Raw genomic sequence first — 18,818 nt, forward strand, 5'->3', positions numbered from 1 at the left:
TCATCCACTCTCCTTCATGCACAGCCTTCAGTTTGTTAGGATTGTTCTTTTATTTAATAAATGATGACTTGCACTTAGTCTTATTGATCCTCCCATCCCATGATAACAGGGAAAAAGAACCCAGGGCAAATTGTGGTCCACTATTATTTAGAGACATGTGTGTATCATTTTTGGTTCTGGATATTCAACTTTTTTTTTTTTTCGAGATGGAGTTTTGCTCTTGTTACCCAGGCTGGAGTGCAATGGCGCGATCTTGGCTCTCCGCAACCTCTGCCTCCTGGGTTCAGGCAATTCTCTTGCCTCAGCTTCCCGAGTAGCTGGGATTATAGGCACACACCACCATGCCCAGCTAATTTTTTGTATTTTTAGTAGAGACGGGGTTTCACCATGTTGACCAGGATGGTCTTGATCTCTTGACCTCGTGATCCACCCACCTCGGCCTCCCAAAGTGCTGGGATTACAGGCTTGAGCCACGGCGCCCTGCCGAACTTTTTTTTTTGAGACAGAGTCTTGCTCTGTCACTCAGGCTGGAGTACAGTGGCGTGACCTTGGCTCACTGCAACCTCCACCTCCCAAGTTGAAGTGATTCTCCTGCCTCAGGTTCCCGAGTAGCTAGGATTACAGGTTCCTGCCACCAGGCCCAGGGAATTTTTGTATTTTTATTAGAGATGGGGCTTTTACCATATTGACCAGGCTGGTCTTGAACTCATGACCTCAGGTGATCTGCTCGCCTCAGCCTCCCAAAGTGCTGGGATTACAGGCGTGAGCCACTATGGCCGGCCACTGGATATTGAATTTAAGAAGGATGTTGATAATGAGAAAAGGGGGAGTCTGGCGGTATATTCTATTAGGAAAGTGAAAGAGCCTTGGCTAGAAAAGGATGGGCTGATTGCAAAGGAAACCATAATATTTAGGTCGTCAATTAAGGAGCTTCAGTGTAGAAGAAATGAATTTGTTCACAGTGGTTCCAGAGCATAGAATCAGAATGAATGGGAAAAATTACAGGGCCCTAGAAAAAGGTCTAAACAGCTATCACAGTCTAGCAAGGAAGTGGCCATGTCTGGTCATGGAGACCTCCTTCTCACCGGAGAAGCTCAAGCAGAGGCTAGGTAGAAGGCTCTCGATGTGGTTTTCTTTTCTTTGGATTTGTTTCTTTACCTATATGAGAGGTTATATCTAAGGCTGCTTTTCATTCTCTGATTCAAGTCCCCTTAAGAGGTGGGAAGTTGTTACCAGTTACATTCTTTAGAGTAGATAAATGTAGCAGAGTGGAGAAATTGACAGAATTAGGATCAGAATCTTTTCCTGCACTGTCAGCAGTGCTCCCTTTAAGCATTACCTTTTCTTAAGTTATCCATATTCATAGGAATATGTCTTTTTGCCAGCTATACTCAAAGTAGAAGGGAATGACCAGATCCTCCCCACCCACTAGAGCTTTGGAATTATTGCCAGAAAATCCAAGCATGCACCAGGCACTGTATCTAGATCAAATAACCAACAGCCCTCACCATCTACACAAGACTATTTTCCACTGTAATTAGATATTGTTTTGATAAATGAAACACATATATTATATAATGCTTTCTTAAAAATGTGAATAAAACACATTTATTGTATATAAATGTGTATATATGTGAATAAAACACATATATATTAGCTTTCGTAAAAAGCACTATATAATATAGTAGCTTTTTTGTCTTTATGTATTTTTTTCCATCAATGGTTGTCAAAAGTGTGTATGTGTGTAGCTTTCTTCTTTAACTTTAAATCTAGTGAAGTGGCTCAGAGAATGGGTTCAGGATTAGCGAGGTTAAAATTCTGCCTTTGCCATTTTTTATCCTGGTGACTAGCCGTTACTGAACTTCTTGGAGCCTCCTCTGTAAATGGGACAGTAGTAATGCTACTCAAAGGGTTCAACTAAATGTAGCTATGCTTATCATAATTACTTGTAATACTGGCTTACTGTTGTAGGCGAAGCACATGTCCCACAGTCCTGCAGTGATAGTCTGTTTTACTCCCCACCTCTGGCCCATGGGCAATTTCTTCCTATAAAAACAATGCTGGAATCTCCCTAGGTTACCAACAGGTGTCTGAGCTGATTGTCAGTCTGGCATGCTTTCCACCAATTCTGTGACACCCTATACACTGAGAACTCACCCTCTAAACATTGACGCTAACAGCAAAGACCTGTTCTCTTCCCTAAGTATGGTTGAGCACACTCATAAATGTGAGGGCATAAGTGAGAGGGAAGTTCCCCAGGCCACTGCCCTGGGTTATAATCAACAACATAATCTATTAATGTCTGGGACCAAGCCATAGCCATGTACCCTAGGGCACAGGAGACAAAGGGGAGGGGGCAGGGCTTGCCCCAGATACCTGGTCTGGCATCCCTCTTGACCAGGCTAGGTCTCAATTGCCCTCAAAGGAGAGGCAAAAACTGGAACTTCAGCAGAACTTCATTTCTCAGGACTCCCTACTTTCTGACCATCCCCTCTGGTGGGACAACACATATCCTTTCTCTAGCAGTGTTCATGAGCCCTCTTGTCCCCAACTCCCCAGATAGAGCCAGTTCTAGAAACAGCTTAGATGAAGAGACACAAATTCAGAGAGGCTGATGGAGGCTAAGGATAAATTAGGAAGAGGAGCTCTGAGTGGAGTGATTGATTATGTTGTCATGTGCCTGAAACACAGAACACTTCCTATGTACAGGCGCCACATGAGGAGCTGTAGGGTGAAGGCGCTTGCTCCACACTTTCTGCCTCAACAACATTTTGAGGGGGATCCCACTAATATTCCCATTTTACAGTTCAGGCAAAAGAGATAAGCAACTTGGCTTGAAGATACGCAACTAATAACTTACAGCTTTGGACCTCCTATTTCCTAAGCTGCCTATTATCCTATTATTCAGTTTTTCTTTTTAAAAAAACTATCAGACCACTTTTATTAACCAGTTACATTTAAGTGTTACTTTTTTCTTGTGTGTGTCTATATAACTTTAAATGGCTTCTCCAAAAATAAAAATGTATGAGGGACTTGAATATATTTGAGTCAGTGCAGAAGGTCCAAAATAGTTTCTCTGGCCTGAATGTCCCAGCTAATTACCTCGACCCTCCACCTCACTTAGTCAGTGTAGACAGGCTTAATGGCTTCTCTATTGAGCTCTTCCATTATTTTTCAGGTGCCCAAGGTAATCTTTTCATTGAACACTCACCATTCTGGGATTTTCACAATGCTGATGACTAAGGGATTTTCTTCTGCCTGGTCCTAAAAAGGGGACCTGAGTTAATCATTGTGCAGCTTTGATAGGGAGCCCGGCAGGGGCTTAAACCACTTCTCTTGCTTCATTAGGGGAAAAAGCAACCCAGGTGCAGACCACGAGGACCTCAGGGTCTGATACTATTAAATCAATGCACAGACAAAAAAAAAAGTGGATTAGGCCCTTTTTGCAAACAGAAATCTGGTGGGTAAGACTCAAAGATGGAAGAAGAAAGAAGTCTGAACAGATACCACCGCATTAGCGATTGCCCGAGCACCCCATGGTCTCTAAAAAAAAAAAGGGAAAATAACAATCAAGGAAATGATTTATTCTCTGCACGAGCTGACTCCACCCCCGCCTGTTTGACTTCACCAGTGCTCTGAATTAATTTTTTTTTTTTTGGCCTTTGCCTAGAAACTGTAGACCACACCACCATTTCAAAGGGCTACCAAAATTTACTCCAATGTTTGGCCTTTGAAATTTCTGCTGCGAGACTAATGATGCTATTTTGCTCCCTTTTCAGCTTTCCTAACCCAAGAAATTTAGAAATGTAAATTTTTTTTAGTCAAGACAATTTGGTATGTAAAAATGTTACTCAGTGTCACCAACATCCCTAAAATAATTTCATCTCCTGTTGGTGTGATTTTTTTCACCTCTCACCAGCCTCATATCTAGAATGTAGGCACTCTCTCTCCGTAGTGTCTACACTGCCTGGGGATATAGTAGTGGCTCAATAAAAATATGTTGAATGACTGAACTTTAGAGTATAGTACTCTTTACTTGATACCCAGGGTAGAGATTTCTAGCACTTTCTTACGGTTGGTGTTTGAGCTGTAGCACTCTTATAGGACAACTAAGAAAGTACCACTGGGTACGATCAGTTCAAAAGGAACTGGCATTTGGTGCTTGTATAAGAAGAGCTTAAAGGGTCTCTTGTTTTGGTAGACCCTAATTAGTACAGTATACAAGGTAAGGGCTTGGGATCAGGAGACAGATGCTTGATCTGGTGTCTGGTTTCATTACCCACTAGCTATGGGCCAGGTAACTAAACTTTCTTAGCATCAGCTTTCTTTTTGGAAAATAGACATAATAACAATAGTATTTCTGCCTTATGGGGGGGGGTTGTATGGATCATTCATTTTTAAAAAGGTGAGTTTCTTTCTTTCTTTTTTTTTTTTGAGATGGAGTTTTGCTCTTGTTACCCAGGCTGGAGTGCAATGGCGTGATCTCAGTTCACTGCAACCTCCGCCTCCTGGGTTCAGGCAATTCTCCTGCCTCGGCCTCCTGAGTACCTGGGATTACAGGCATGCGCCACCATGCCCAGCTAATTTTTTGTATTTTTAGTAGAGACGGGGTTTCACCATGTTGACCACTGTGCCTCCGTGGAGTTCTCTGCATTGGAATGTAGACCTGAAGTCCAGTTCACATTGTGATAGTTTGCTTCAAAAATGCTTGCCATCAATTCTTTTGCTTCCTGTAGGTGCAAGCTCTTCCTTCATTGAGAAATGGAGTCTATTCCTCCATCTGCCCAGAGTCTGAGCTGGTCTGCAACTGCTTTGACCAAGAGAATATAATGGAGTTGATGCCATGCCAATTCTGAGCCTAGTCTTGAAGAGGTCTGGCAGCTTCTGCTTCCTCACTCTTGAAAGCCAGCTGCCATGTAAGTGTAACTACCCTGAGACTACCATGCTGCAAGAAACCCAAGACACATGGAGAAGCCCAGCAGGATGAGATCCCATCTGGAGAAAAAGAAGCCACATGGAGAGACACCAAGTTATCAGACATTCAGCCCCAGCCCAGCCTATTCATAGGGAAGTGGCTAAGAGCATAGACTCAAGTTGGATTGCATGGGGCCACATGCATTCCATTAGGTTGGTGCAAAAACAATCGGGTTTTTTGCCATTACTTTCAATAGCTCTGCCACTTACTTGACAAGTTACTTAGCCTTTCTATGCCTCATTTTCCTCATCTGCAAAATGAGGATAATAGTATTGTTCATAAGGTTGTTGAGTTATTAACAGAGTTCTTAGAACAGTCCCCTGGGCATAGTAAGACCTGTGTGCTAGCAATCATTGTCATTTCTGCTGGAAAATCAGGTTGTTCTAGTGAATTGCACTTGTATATTAAGGTTGGTCTGACCCTACACATGTGGCTCCTTAAATTTAAATAAATTAAAAGAAAATACAATTAAAATTCAACTTTTTAGTTGCACTTTTCACAGTGGAGAGTACTTGAGAGCTAAATGTGGCTAGTGACAACTATTTTGGACAGCTCAGATACAGAATATTGTCACCATTTCAGACAGTTCTATCGGACAGTGTTGGTCTAGACTCAAGGGAAATTCATAAATATAGTTTATTGCATTTTTAAGTGATATGAATTAAGAATTCCTACGTTAGAAATGAAATTAATTGGAAGAGAAAGCAGGAGAAGAAAAAAGGTATGGGTGGCATAGTCTCATTTTGTGGGTGAAACAGTAAGCAAAGATAGATGAGTACAGCTTAAAGTTATAACAATACCAAGGCAGGAAGAACAATATTGGTGTAACTGTAACAGGAGGAGAGTGGGGGAGAAGTGGAAGATGTAAAGTGAGCTGAAGCTCCACCTATTACAGTAGGGAGTCAAATAATCACTAAGATTGACCAATCAAGAAATGACAACAGGGCCGGGCGCAGCAGCTCATGCCTGTAATCCTATGCTTTGGGAAGCTGAGGTGGGTGGATCATGAGGTCAAGAGATAGAGACCATCCTGGCCAACATGGTGAAACCCCGTCTCTATTAAAAAATACAAAAATTAGCTGGGTGTGGTGGCACGTGCCTGTAGTCCCAGCTACTCAGGAGGCTGAGAGGTAGTAGAATTGCTTGAACCCAGGAGGCAGAGATTGCAGTGAGTCGAGATTGTGCCACTGTACTCCAGCCTGGCGACAGAGCAAGACTCCATAGGAAGGAAGGAGGAAGGAAGGAAGGAAGGAAGGAAGGAGGGAGGGTGGGAAGGAAGGACAACAAAGGCTGGGCGCAGTGGCTCAGGCAGCACTCTGGGAGGCTGAAGCAGATTGCTTGAAACCAGGAGTTCAAGACCAGCCTGGGCAACATAGTGAGAACTCAGTCTCTACAAAAAGAAAGAAACAAACAAAATTAGCAGGCATGGTGGTGTGCACCTATATTCCCAGCTACTCAGGAGGCTGAGGCAGGAGGATCACTTGAGCCCAGTAGTTCAATGCTGTGGTGAGCTGTGATCATGCCACTGCACTGCAGCCTGGGTGACAGAGTTAGACCCTATCTCTAAATAATAATAATACAAAGCAATATAATAATAGTACTTAGCACCCCACGTGGTTAAAAAATATTAAAAAGTTTCCTTTTGAGGTAAGGGATTGGGAGCAGAAAGGAGGACAAATAACTGTTTTTTTTTTTAAAAATTATGAATGTTTCTGTACGGTTTCATTTTTAACCTTGTGCTGATATGACTTTCATTAAAAATTACTGAAAAAAGGAAAAAAAGTGATAGAATTTTCCATTTTAGTGGAGAAAGGCACTTTGCAGAAAGAATATCTTTCTCAGGGTAACTTTCTCTAGGTGTTTGTTTAATGAAACCATGGTTTATGGATATGTCTTCTGTAAAGGCAAAACCAAAACCTAACAGAACCAACTCTCAATATATAATCTGGATGCTCTAAGTGCATCTTGGGAAGATGAATAAATTTTAAGTGCCAACTGAGGGACCGACTGCTTGGGTGAGACAGAATGTGTGAGTGGGCGGATGTACTGGGACTGCGTGTGCGGGTGAGCAGTTGAGCAAACCTCAGTGGCTTCTGCCTGGGGCCAAATGACAATTACAGTGAAAGCCCCTTCTAATACTTTCTGAGAACTGGAGAAAAACACAACCCTTGAAGTACATCTGAAATCATAGACGGCATGATATAGAGTCCCAGGGCTCTGTCACCAGAAGGCCTAGAATGTCTTCCTTGCTTACTAAAGGTCAATACTGTGCTGGGCCAATTGGGAAGCACTATGACCATGTGAGCACTGGGTCAAATGCTACAGAGATGCACATACATTGTGAGGCCACTGTCCATTGCTTCCTTTTTAAAGAGGGCCAGAGTTTATAAATGCCATTTTTATAGAGGTGGGAACTGAGACACTGAAAATTTCTCATGAGTAGCTCACCAGATATCCATTGCTCGAAAAACAATCAATGGCTTTCAAAATTTGATTCCTATTTGAAAAAAAGAGTTAAACTTTGAGATGTTTAAAAATAATGTTTTTCTAAGTTGCCTATAAATGGAACCAGCATTAAAAACATTTCTGATAATGGAAAAGAGAATACTGGCCAAGACTTGACTCTTCCTCCTGCTTTCTCAATTATTGTCTATGTGACCTTGGGAAAAGCAATAAACTCAGATTTCTCATGAACAATACAGAAATATTTAATAATAGTCATCTAAAATATGGTATAGAAAATATATAGTCATATATATAAAATTATGGATGCATTTCCCAATGATTGAACATCTAATTTATAGTATCTTAGTCAAGTCTTCTAGGAATTTGTCTCCTCCATTTACAAATGAGGAAACCAGGCTCAGAGGTTAAGTTGCTGTCCTCGGGGCACGCAGTCAAAAAGTAGCAGAGCTAGGATTTGAACGCTAGTGGGTGGACCTGACTTCAAAAGATTCTCTACTCTATCAGGTTGTCCCTATACTGCCTTATCTTTTCACAAGACAATTTAACAAAGTGTGAAGGGAAAAGTCCTACCATGACTGTGGAAGTATTTTGAACAACAAAATGTATTATAATAGTCACTGACCACAAATAAGACCTCACATATATAACTATGTAACCATCAAGGATAATATTCTGAAATGACCTCTGAACCACTGCAGAGCTTCACAGGGGCCCATGAGAAGGTGGGAGAGAGCCCAGGCTTTCCTGCAAAGCATCCTTACACAAGATAAAAACTGAGTCGCAGGGCTACTGGTTGATTGCATGGCTTCTGTGCATGTTCATAAATATTGATTGTGATTAAACTATTATCATAGTAATGAGGGTAGCAATGCCTCCTACAGCCCATCTCACCACACTCCTCAAAGTCCTTACCTTTCATTAAACAAAGGGCTGCCGGCACTGCTGGGGAGTTGGGCAAGAGGCAAGGAAATGATCTCTATTAAGCAAACGCATTCTATTCCATGCTCTGATTAGGAGCTACAGCCTCATTAACGATGAGAATTGTTCTCATCTCCTGTTGTTCAGGGTACTGTGCTCTGAGACTAGATCCAGGAAGTGTATGTTCTCATCTACCCCCACCTCCCACCCCCTGGGGCTTCTGAACAGATGCCCGATTGAAGTAGACCTGTTTTTCTTTCCAGTTTTCCTCATTTCTGTCCCAATCCCTCATTCCCAGAGAGGATTTTTCCAAGGCTCTAGGGCTCCTTCAGACCCACCCTCTTAATGCTGCCGATACTTAACAATGGTTTCATGCTTACTCTTTGCCTAGCACAAGGTTAAGCAATTTATAAAGAATTAACCCTCATAATGGTGGGCATGAAATTCTTATCACTTACAGATGAGGAAGCTGAGGCTCAGAGAGGTTAATCGACTTCTTAAAAGATCCACAGCAAGTGGTGTTATGGAGCTGGTATTTGAAACATGGGTTGCTTGGACTCCGGGGTCGGCCCTCCTAAGGGCCACACTGTCTGCTTTTCCATTTTGTCTGTTTTTGTGACATACTCTCATTTTAAGAGAAACTTGGAAGTGCAAATTGAAAAGTTTTAAATGTATAAAATCTTCAGGCTTATTTTTGCTGATTTTATATGGGGGCCCTGCCCACTTCTGTCATTTTTGTGTTTTGTTTGCCTTTTGAACATCCCTCAACACTAAGTAGGGTGACAAAATGCAAGCTTGAAGAGGACAAGGACCATGTCTTACTTGTGTCCCTGGCTTCCACATGGCTTTGGTGCCGAGCAAGTGAGGGCTATATTGTCGTTGCTGAATAATAATGTTTCTGCATGAAGGAGGCACTTGTCACTCCTGATGTCCTTGCCTTTTCCTGCAGGCTGCTTTAGCCTGAATCTGAAAGTATAAATTATGTCACTGTTGCCAATGACAACTTCTCTATCATAGCCTAGGTTTGTAACATAGTGGTTTGGTTTGTCTCTCTTTTTTTTCTTTTCATTTTCTCAGGTAAAGAGTAAGGAAAACAAGCAATCCCAAAGAGTATTTTTGCAAAGCTCAAGGGATGAGTTAAGAGGTCTAAGTTCTGCTAAATTAGCTGTGCAAGTCGTTTTCCTTCTCTGGTCTCAGCTTCCGCAACTGCAAAATGGGGTGGCTAGAAAGTGTCAGTACTTCCGAGGCTTCTAGCACCAATACACCTTCCTGATTTTGGCTACAACCCATGTACCATCTGTACTATAGTTACTTATTATTGCTCTTTAAACTGGCTCACTTTAAAAATACTCAATTGTAAAAGGAAACATATTACTATAAATGAAAAATGAGTATCACTCTCAAGAAAAAAGCTAGGGTGGAAATAAATACAACAAAACTAAAATAATGGTATTAAACCCTGGGTAGACATGGTTACCTGTTAAGGGTCCTGAGCCTGAAGCCTCCCCTACCTCTGTTACATATGAACATTTGAAATTTTTAGAGAAGTGTGAAAGACAAAAAAGCACCCAATATCAACTTGCTTCTTGATATAAGGATAAAGATGAAAAGAGAATTAGAAAATTAATAACCCTCTCACAATGTGATTGGTCTTATTTAATGATGAGTTTTTGGAGCATCTAACACCAATATCATCTCAGGTCCCATGTGGTACATATCCTATACTTGGGATATATTCAGTGGTATGCTGGTTTCTGAAAGGCTGTCTCTCTCTCTTAAAAAAAAAACCCAATATAAGAATATGCTGAAATATAAGTAATACAGTGTTTGCCAATTTCAGTAAAATGCTCCTGCTGTGGTCAGTTTTAGGCTCCCAATGTGACATCCCTAACTTTGGATAGAGGAAGAGAAATGGAGAACTGGTTCTCATCCGCAGGTAGGAGTCAAGTAGACTCTAGCATATCACTGGAAACATGGCACCGGAAAGCCTAGAAAGTTCCTTCTATTAAATGCACTCTAGAGAGTGACTTCCAGGCAGTAAGATTTTTGTTTTAATCTAGCTCTACCACTCTTATTTCAGTAATTTACATACAGCAGTGGCTCATTGAGTAACTGATGCTAACATTTGTGCTCAGTGATAGAGCCACACTTATAATTACAGCAGCAACAATATCTAACAAGTATCAGATACTTACTCCAATCCACCATCTTCTCATTTAATTCTAACCACAGCACATAATGGAGGTCTTATGGCTCCCGTTTTACAGATTAGGCAACTACGGTCAGACATTCATCAATCTGTCTAAGATTATACTTTCGGAAATGGCAGGATTAGACAACAAGAAGCCCCCGTGCGTACCGAACAAACCTGATTCAAACCAAAATATGCTTGTAGAATGAGATATTTAGTTCTAGTTAAGCAAACATTTTGATTAATAAAGAGGTATTTTAGAGACCATGTAAAAATGAAAAATTCTTTTAGCATTAAGATAACACACAAAATGCTAAAAATACACTAAACATAATGGAAAATGTCTTTGATGAATGAAATTTTTGAATATAAGAATATGCTGAAATATAAGTCACAAGAGTTTTGGTTGATATTGTTATGGATAATAGTTTGGGTTGCTTACAGGAGAAATGATTGGTATTTAAGACTGAACTGGTGAGAAAATGCTTTGTTAAAAGCACTAGGGTTATGTAAACTTTCTTACAGTTTTGAATAATTTGACAGTAAGGCTAAGAATGGTTATTTATGGAGCACCTACTATATACCAGGTGTTATGAAAGGCCTACTGTTTATTTCATCTCTTATTAGCCCAGTGGCTCTCTGAAGCAGCTATCAGCATTCCCGCTGTATAGATAAAGAAACCAAGGCTCAGAACTGGTCAATAGCCTGCCTATGTTTCTGTTAGTCTGGGCTTCACAGTCACATCTTTATCTTAATTACTCTCTAACTTTCTGGTGATAGGCTTCCCACTGGATGTGATTTGGAGGTCAGGGTAGAATCTATAATTAATTTCATCACAACTATTTCCTGTTTGAAGCCATGTACATATTTATTAGGTATTTTTCTTTTTCTTTCTTTTTTTTTTTTGAGACAAAAAAAAATAGGCTCTGTCACCTAGGCTGGAGTGCAGTGGCACGATCTCAGCTCACTACAACCTCTACCTCCTGAGTTCAAGAGATCCTCCTGCCTCAGCCTCTCAAGTAGTTGGAATTACAGGCACCTGTCACCACACCCAGCTAATTTTTGTCTTTTTAGTAGAGATGGGGTTTCAGTCATGTTGGCCAGGCTGGTTTCAAATCCTTGACCTTAAGTGAGCCACCCATTTCTGCCTCCCAAAGTGCTGGGAAGTCCTCATATTCATTAGGTATTTCTCTTGTAGCTGGCATTTCTGTGACCTGGTCATTTACACCATGCAGTCTGGATAAAATACTGTGTCTGTCTTGTGTTTGCTTTGAATGATATTCAGCTTAGTTTTTGTCTTCTGGAGAGCTTCTGAAAGGTTGCTTCAGACAGCAAGCATGTCAAATGTCAACTGCATTTTCATGGCATCAAATGGAAATAAAGATGTCCTAGGTGATAAAATGATCTGTCACAGACCCCAAAGGGGATGTCAAATTCGGAAACACTAGGGAGTGGCTGATGAAAGAAGTTGATGGAAGATATGGCAGACCAGCGTTTTATAGTTCTCTAACATTTTAAAGTGCAGCATTATTTTTTGTTGGCCCATGTGAACAAAATACATCAGAAGAAATCAATGGTGGCCCTCAGCTCTAACATCCAAAGACCACAAGCCCAGCTGGCTTATAACAAGGAGTTGGTCTCTTTGTGACCTCTCTTAACTTCTCCAGCTGCACTGACTTTGGTAAATTCCCTGCTCAAAACCCTTAACATCTGTACCACAGGCAAGCTCCTTCATGATCGGACTCCTTCACTGATTGCTCTTTAACCTCATCTCTGTCATCTCCCTCCTTCTGGCCTGGCCTTTCCATGAGTCACAAGAGACTTCTAGTCCCTGGAATGTACTAGATCTTCCCTTTTACCTCCAGGTCTTTGTATCTTGGAATACTCTTTGTTCTCTCCTTTGCCAGGAAAAACACGATTTATTCTTTAGGTCTCAGCTCAAATGTCATTTCCTTCAATGGCCTCCCAGATGAGGTTGGGTCCTTGTGGTCCACAGTTACAGGGCACTGAGTAATCAACATGCTTTAAATTACTTGTTGAGAATATGTATCTCCCTCATGCAAATGTCCAATAAACAGCATCGTCCATCTTGTTCATTGCTAAGCCCCCAGTTTCTAGCACATTGTAGGCACTCCATAAACAGGTGTGGAATGAAAGACTAATGTAAAATGAATGATTATCTGGACAGCACAAAAAAAGTGGGGTATTTTGAATGTCTACTACCTCAGTGTTATGGTAAAATAGCTGGCTAGTGAGTAAAACCTTTATAAATTATGTATGAAAAATAGATGATTCTTCTATTTAGGAGTGGTATCAGCTAGTGGCTTGTCCCTGGAAAAGTCACTAATTGACTTCACCTACAGATTTCTGTGTATCTATGGGAAATTACATTTTTCAAATAATAAAGGAGCAATTTAGGGTGGAGTCTCAGTAACTATCTGACTTTGACAAATCACTCAACATCACTTATCTATAGAATGGGATGATAACTGAATCAGTTCCATAGAGTGATTGTGAGGATCAAATGAGAAAATGCATTCATATACTTAGCACAATGTCTGGCACATAGTGTGTGTTCAATAAATGCCAGCTACTACTATCATAGTTGGTGCTTCTGTCCAAGGCAGACACCTCCACTCTGAAATGTAGAAGCCAATTGACTTAAAATCATATAGGCAAAAGTCACATGTGTCTGGCAGTGAATAATCTGGTGATGTTCCCCTCTGCAGGGTGAACCAAAACCTCTGTCAGCATCACTCATCATCAACCCACACCGCAAAAAGCCGTCTCTTTCACCCTGGACATTCCCTGAAGCTAAAGCATAAGTGAAATGCCATCAGAGAAAATACTAACAGACTCTGAGGAATATTCACCCCACTCTAGAATTCAAACTGCCTCCTAACAAAAATGTTCTGTGAACAGAAGTGAATTTCATTGATCCAGTTCCGGCTTTAGACCCAGGTGGCATTCTTGTTCTAAGGCATGGCATCAAGAGCGATTCTCAAAAGCAGTCAACGCTACTGATTTACACAAACTCCAACCCTTCTTCTCACAAATTCTAGTGGGGAGAAACATATCTGTTTTGTTTCATTTCCAAGTGGCAAGACAATCAAAATATGGGCAAAAGGAAAACAGGGTGACTGAGGGTAACTTGAGACAAAAAAGACTGGACATACAGTGGGTTTTGGGCTCCTGGCAGCCCTAAGATAGACTTTATTCTTCCTGTTGTGAGTGGCTTCCACTTTGCATTGTGACCACCTTGAATGGATTTGTTTGATTGGAGGAGAATGTCTGAATTCTAGGGGGCTTCATAGGACTTGATATAAAGTTCAGACAGAACCTGATAAAGGTTCTGTCTGCTTTGTGGAGGGGCCTGGGCTACTCCTACATCTTTATTCCTCTGTGGGGGCCCAGGGTTTAGTGAAGGAAGAATTCACATGGAGCTGGGGGCTTAACCTTTTCGAGCCTTAGTTTCAACATCTGCAGAATGTTGTTGGAATGAGATCGTTCGTAGGATTCAGCAGGAAAAATACATTTAAAGACGTAGCTTTGTGCCAGGCACTTAGCAAGTGTTTAAGGAATAGGAGCTTTAGCTCTTATAGTTATTTTAGACTTCTGAATTCATCTAATATAACCATCATTATATTACAGTGAAGGAAATTAAAAGCCAAGATGTGGTCCCTAGTTCCAGGTCACACAGCTCCTGAGTAAGGGGCAGAGCTGGGTTACCCTATCAAGTCTCCCTACCCTTTTTCACTGTATTCCATGTACTCTCAGGACTCACTCAGCTCAGCTGAGCTCTTCAGTTATCACAGTTCTTGAGCCTCCCACCCTTGCCCTCTCCAGTCAAGTCTCCACCCCTAACATCCACTTAATCCCTAACCCGTGTTTATGTGACCTCTAAAATATCCTGCAAAAATGCCTCCTGCTTTCCTGCCTCCTGGTTAATGCAGCTGCTGTCCTGTTCAAAAGGTCTCCCCTCTCCTATATCCATCACTGACTCCTTCAAGTTTGAGAGCTCAAGTCTCTCATGTCCTCTACAGAGACGTTGCCTGAGCATCCCAGCTAAAGTAATGTCACCTCCCCACTTTCTCTTGCTCTCCAGTTTATGTCCTGTGAAATTCTTCTCCCAATGGATAATTTTCTTTCATTTTTAATCGCCTGTCTCCTTTACCAAATGTAAGCTTCAAAAAGGCTGAGAACCCACCTTTCTAGCTCAATGCTGTGTCCCTAGTACCTAGCACAGTGCATGACACACAAGTACTCAGTAAATAGAAGTTGAATAAATGAATGAATGAATTCCTGAACCAGCATACTTGTTAACAACTGCAGAGGACAGAGGAAAGCATTGTCACTTTCTGTGGGAGGGAACTGGGTACCGGCTTGCCCCTCTTCTTGGCCTCCTAAAAGAACAGCGAGTGGCTACGCACAAGACAGGGGCCCTTCCGAACAGGCATCCCACGCAAAGGCACATCTTGCAGTCAAGGGAAATGGGCAGATAGTTGCTAATTGTGTCTTCCAACTGGGCTGATCTTTCAAAAGTTCGAAAGGCGCCTGCCTCCATAAATCCCAGGCTGCTACTGCTGCTGAAGCTGGTGAGGGAGGAGAGGAGGGTGCGCTTGGGCGCCTCTCGGGCTGGCACGAAGAAGCCACATCTCATCCTCCCTCCTCCCCCCAGCTCCTCTCCAAGAGAGGAAGCAATGCAGATGGAGACGAGAAATAAATATTCCTGCCTGCTCTGTGCCACTGCAGACGTTTTCCAAAATGTCTGGCTTGGACCATGAAATCAAGCCCACCCAGGAAAGGAGGCGCTCAGCGGGAGAAAGAGGGGGAAAGGGTGGCATATTTGTCGATACTCGTCAGCTTTCTGGGGGGCAGAGCACATGGCTCATCCTTGGCAGCCCTGCTGAGGTGGGGACGTGGTAAGTGCACAGTAATACTTGAAGAATTGAATCAGAAATGGGAGCGGAGTTAAGGAACTCATGCCAGAGCGACGGCACTATCTCTATGCCTCTGCGCAGGGTCCTAGGACTCACAGCTGGTTCTTTCACAGGTTTCAAGCTTTTTGCACAATACCTGCTGCCTCTGCTCAACCCTTCTACTTCCACTCCACTCCTGGGGAATTAACACAATTGGGCTAAAGGAAACCTTCAAAGGCCATTTGGAGTTTGGGCAGGAACTCAGAATCCATATGTGAAGATATTCCTGCCACCTCTAAACACAGTTCACTTTCTCTAATACTGGAATACTGGCAGGAGATGAGAACATGGGCTGCAAATGATAAGTGGGTGCTTTTGGCCTGGGGTGGCCAAGTGTGTGGGAGAAGTGTCACTAAGGAGGGAAGTTACAGGCCCAGCAACAGGCAATGAAGTGTTCTGCATTACACTGCCTTTGCTAGGCATGCAGTGAGGCTGCAAAATGTCTCCGAAAAGGGAGATGAGAGGATGAGAATTTCAGCTTGAATACTTCTGCATAGGATGCTCTGGGTGTCCTGTTTCTAACCCTCCTGCGAGACTCTCTGGTGCCCTGTTCTTGATATTGCTGCCCCTGGACTTCCAGTAGTCTTGGTAGGCCAGTAATTAGGGTGGGGCCCTTGGTGGATTGAATTCTGCTCAGTAAAGAGCAGAGGAGCTTTCCTGGGTTTCACAGGTTCAAGTCCAATAGAATAAAAACAGCTGCTCAAAATGAAGACTCAAAGAAAGCCATGTCATCTATGGGTGTCAGGGGAACATTTTCCAGAAATGTCGCATTGAATTCCGTTTATTTTTACCATTTCCAGGACTTCACTGAGGAATGAAACATTGTCTAATATTTCCCACTCATGTGCCCTGAATCCTTCTTTATGAACCTACCCCACTCATTTGCCCATCTGCCTTCCAGTGACAGGCAATTGCCAGCTGAATCCCACTCTCCCTGGGACTCTGTTCAGTGGTGGGGGAAAGCTGGCAGGAGTCACTGGTTCCTGTCCCCAGTCTGCCCATTGCTGTGTGGCCTTAGACAAATCATCTCCCTCTCTGGGCCTTGGCTGCTTTGTTCATCAAAGGAGTGGGTTGGATAGGTTTTCTTTCAGCTGTGAAACATTATAGGAGGTTCTAGAGAGTGAAATTGGATGGAATTCCTACTGTCATCATCCCCTTCCCACTTCACCTTCACTAATAAGCTCCAGGGATGGGGGCCATCACGCTTCTGGGATTGAGTTCAATCCTTATACCTGGGAAGGTCGGAACTGATATCAGAAGAAATTGTTTTTAGTGTTTTCTGTCTCTACGTTTCCTTTAGTTCCAAGGAAGATTAATGTATGGGTTGGGGAAAGATCAAAGTAGGGTATATTTGGAAAGAAGTTGTGTGCATTTTTGTTTGCATTTTATAATAATTGTATTCGTTACTTTTTAAAAATAATAGTTGCCATTTATTGAAATCTATTATGAGCTAGGCCTATGCTAAGCTCTTTCACCTACATTATCTTCATGATAGCTCATTAGGGAAGACATTATCTGCCCCGCACTGCCTTACAAATGAGAAAACTGAGGCTCCGAGGGGATGAGACACTTGCTCAGGATCACACAGCTGTTAACATTGGTATTGGAATTTGAGCCAGAATCTGTTGGATTCCAAGGACAATCATGTGCTATCCACTACCCTGTGCTGGGCTTTGTCTTGGCATTCAATCACTATCTGGGAGATTCTTCATATAGTGAAACTGTTTTAAAGACCCACAGGCAGTGGGTCCTAAATTGATTGCCTTTCCTATGGTGTTGTCAGAGGAAAACAGCTAGTCTCAGAGCCAGCAGGAACCTGCTGTCAGAAATGGCAGGGAAGCATGCAGCTGTGGTGTCTGCCTAGCATCAGGAAGGGTGGGAGAACTGGGTCCCCAAAGCAGCTCATTTATAGCAACCTTCTCCACTGATCATTTATCCACAGGCAAGAATGCTGGTTTCTGCCCAGCCTTAACTAACTCATTTCTATGTCCTTGCCCAATTCTGACACAGAATCAGAGCCTCTCAGAACTTGCAAAGAACTAGTTCATAGGTCCCAGAAGTTGTAAACTTAAGTGGCTCCGAAGCCCAGGTAGGTATGTGAATAAGTGAAATAGCTAGGAGGAGGCTTTAGCAACTGCAAACACATATTCAGTCCCAGACCCACAAGTCACAGCTCCAGCAGACTTGCTGTGCACCTAGCATGCTATGCAGGCACCCCCAGATATACAGAATTTGCTCTCAATCCTCTTGATTTTTAAATGTAGGCAATTCAGTTAAGAGGAACGTACTTGACACAGTGAGGACCATATAAAACGTAGTTGCAGGCCTATCTGAATACAGGTCTTCACTTACAAACTCTAAAATTATTTTTGCTCATTTACTGATGAGGAAATGGTAGCCCACATTAAGTAATTTGGCAGAGCTAGCTAAGGTGGGGTTAGGTAGGCAATTTTTTGGATGCATACATAGAGAGAGGTGTGTGTGTGTGTTCATAAAAACATACACATATTGTACATTTACAAATGAAATAGAAATGTTGGATTACCTGCTGTTATGAAATGTTCGGCTTTTCACATAGTGTTAATATTATATGATCGCTTACTATAAGTAACATACACATCCATCCCAAAACAACATGCCACAACAGAACTACTCCCCCAAACCAAAACCAAAAACGAAAACAAAAGCCAGGAAACAAAGAAGCTCTTTACTTACAGTAAATGACAGAAAAGAAGAAAACAAAGTCCCTTCGTCGTATCTGGATAATTTTGCCAGCACTCCTTCCAAGATAGTAACGAACTAGAAAAACAGCAAAAAAGAAAAAAAATGTTATTTCAAACTGTAATTGTTCACAATAAAGAACATCATTTCCCAGCCACATAAAGGCTGGGATCGAGCCCTCTGTTCATTTCTGCAGTCTATTATTTGATTCCCGCCTTCGGAGAAAGGAATAGACTGCCTTTACATAGAAATATTTGACTTATCCGGCTTTCTCTTCATTATTATGTGATTGCAAATATAGAGTGTTACAGAAGTGCAAAGTGACAAAATATTATTGAGTTGCATATAGCATGCGATAATATTAAATGCACTTTTTAAAATCCAAAACTGCGCAAAGCAGTTTCTACGTTACATATTAGCACTACATTTAATCCAATCTATTTTTATTTGTATTTTATCAGTAATTTGGGGGAAACAGAAGTTTAGCACTGGCAAATATAAATGTCTTCCCATTCAGCATTACTTAGTTAAAATTCTATAATTCATGAGGGTGACTGAAATAGCTTTA

At 41.9% G+C, this 18,818-nt stretch overlaps 1 protein-coding gene across 25 annotated transcripts in view; it reads right to left on the bottom strand.

The window, feature by feature from the left end:
• The window catches only part of CADPS (calcium dependent secretion activator), a 481,539-nt gene that overhangs the window by 50,205 nt on the left and 412,516 nt on the right, over positions 1–18,818 (bottom strand). For all 25 annotated transcript variants that reach the window (XM_035276026.3, XM_078351389.1, XM_078351390.1 and 22 more), the window contains one exon: positions 18,245–18,328. In XM_035276026.3, the coding sequence (XP_035131917.1) occupies positions 18,245–18,328 (84 nt within the window). The remainder of the gene's footprint in view (positions 1–18,244; positions 18,329–18,818) is intronic.

The sequence above is a fragment of the Callithrix jacchus genome, chromosome 15, assembly GCF_049354715.1.
Source record: "Callithrix jacchus isolate 240 chromosome 15, calJac240_pri, whole genome shotgun sequence".
In the NCBI taxonomy this organism is placed as follows: domain Eukaryota; kingdom Metazoa; phylum Chordata; class Mammalia; order Primates; family Cebidae; genus Callithrix; species Callithrix jacchus.